This window comes from Sinocyclocheilus grahami, unplaced genomic scaffold (assembly GCF_001515645.1).
Source record: "Sinocyclocheilus grahami isolate Dianchi unplaced genomic scaffold, SAMN03320097.WGS_v1.1 scaffold53884.1, whole genome shotgun sequence".
Taxonomy (NCBI): domain Eukaryota; kingdom Metazoa; phylum Chordata; class Actinopteri; order Cypriniformes; family Cyprinidae; genus Sinocyclocheilus; species Sinocyclocheilus grahami.
The window spans coordinates 1-904 of NW_015526516.1; the positions used below are offsets into that span (position 1 = coordinate 1).

The 904-nt window shown below is 44.6% G+C and overlaps 1 protein-coding gene across 1 annotated transcript; it reads left to right on the forward strand.

Annotated features, from left to right (window-relative positions):
• Positions 1-10: 10 nt before the first annotated feature.
• Positions 11-733, forward strand: LOC107580949 (plasma membrane calcium-transporting ATPase 2-like; the record flags this gene model as incomplete). The annotated part of the gene is made up of 2 exons (XM_016266559.1): positions 11-221; positions 499-733. Coding segments are annotated over exons 1-2 (312 nt in total), but the record flags the coding sequence as incomplete, so codon positions are not given.
• Positions 734-904: the final 171 nt, after the last annotated feature.

The following is a 904-nucleotide window of genomic DNA, read 5'->3' on the forward strand; positions in this document are numbered from 1 at the left end:
CTTCCCAAACAAGTGGGCAACAAAACTGAGTGTGGCCTACTGGGACTGGTCCTGGACCTGAAACGAGACTACCAGACCGTCCGGAACCAGATCCCAGAGGAGAAACTCTACAAGGTGTACACGTTTAACTCTGTGAGGAAGTCCATGAGTACCATCATCAAGCTTCCAGACAGCAGCTTCAGAATGTACAGCAAAGGAGCATCCGAAATCGTCCTTAAAAAGTGAGCGCCTTTCATCTGCTCTCTGACGCTTCAACTCTAGTAGCTGCAATTTTTCATAAAAGCATTTTCATGTCTCAACAGCAGATGGAGGGACATTATGTTGAATTACTGTAGCTTCATGTGCACGGAATCATTTAGATTTGCTCTTTGTGGAAATACATGATGAAGCAATGTCCTCAGAAAGTCTGAAATTGCTGTAATGAAGGGAATGTGCATAATGTTGCAATGATATGACCTTGTTTCATGTGAAGGGGTGACTTTGGTGTGTTCGCTTCAGGTGTACTCGCATTCTGAATGAGGTGGGCGAACCCCGTGTCTTCAGACCGAGGGACAGAGACGAGATGGTGAAGAAAGTAATCGAGCCCATGGCCTGCAACGGACTCAGAACCATCTGCGTGGCCTACCGTGACTTTCCTGCAGACCCTGAGCCCAACTGGGAGGACGAAAACAACATTTTGACTGAGCTGACCGCAATATGTGTTGTTGGAATCGAGGATCCCGTCAGACCTGAGGTGAGAAATTTCGTTCCATTTCATCATGTCATATTTCATGATTTTAATTTGACATTTTTATGTAACGCGTTGCATTTTATGCATGATAACATGCCTGTAATGTGACCTCTGCCTCATCATTTACTGATTGTGCAAAGCATGTACAAAGCCATATATTTTCAAAATGGACTA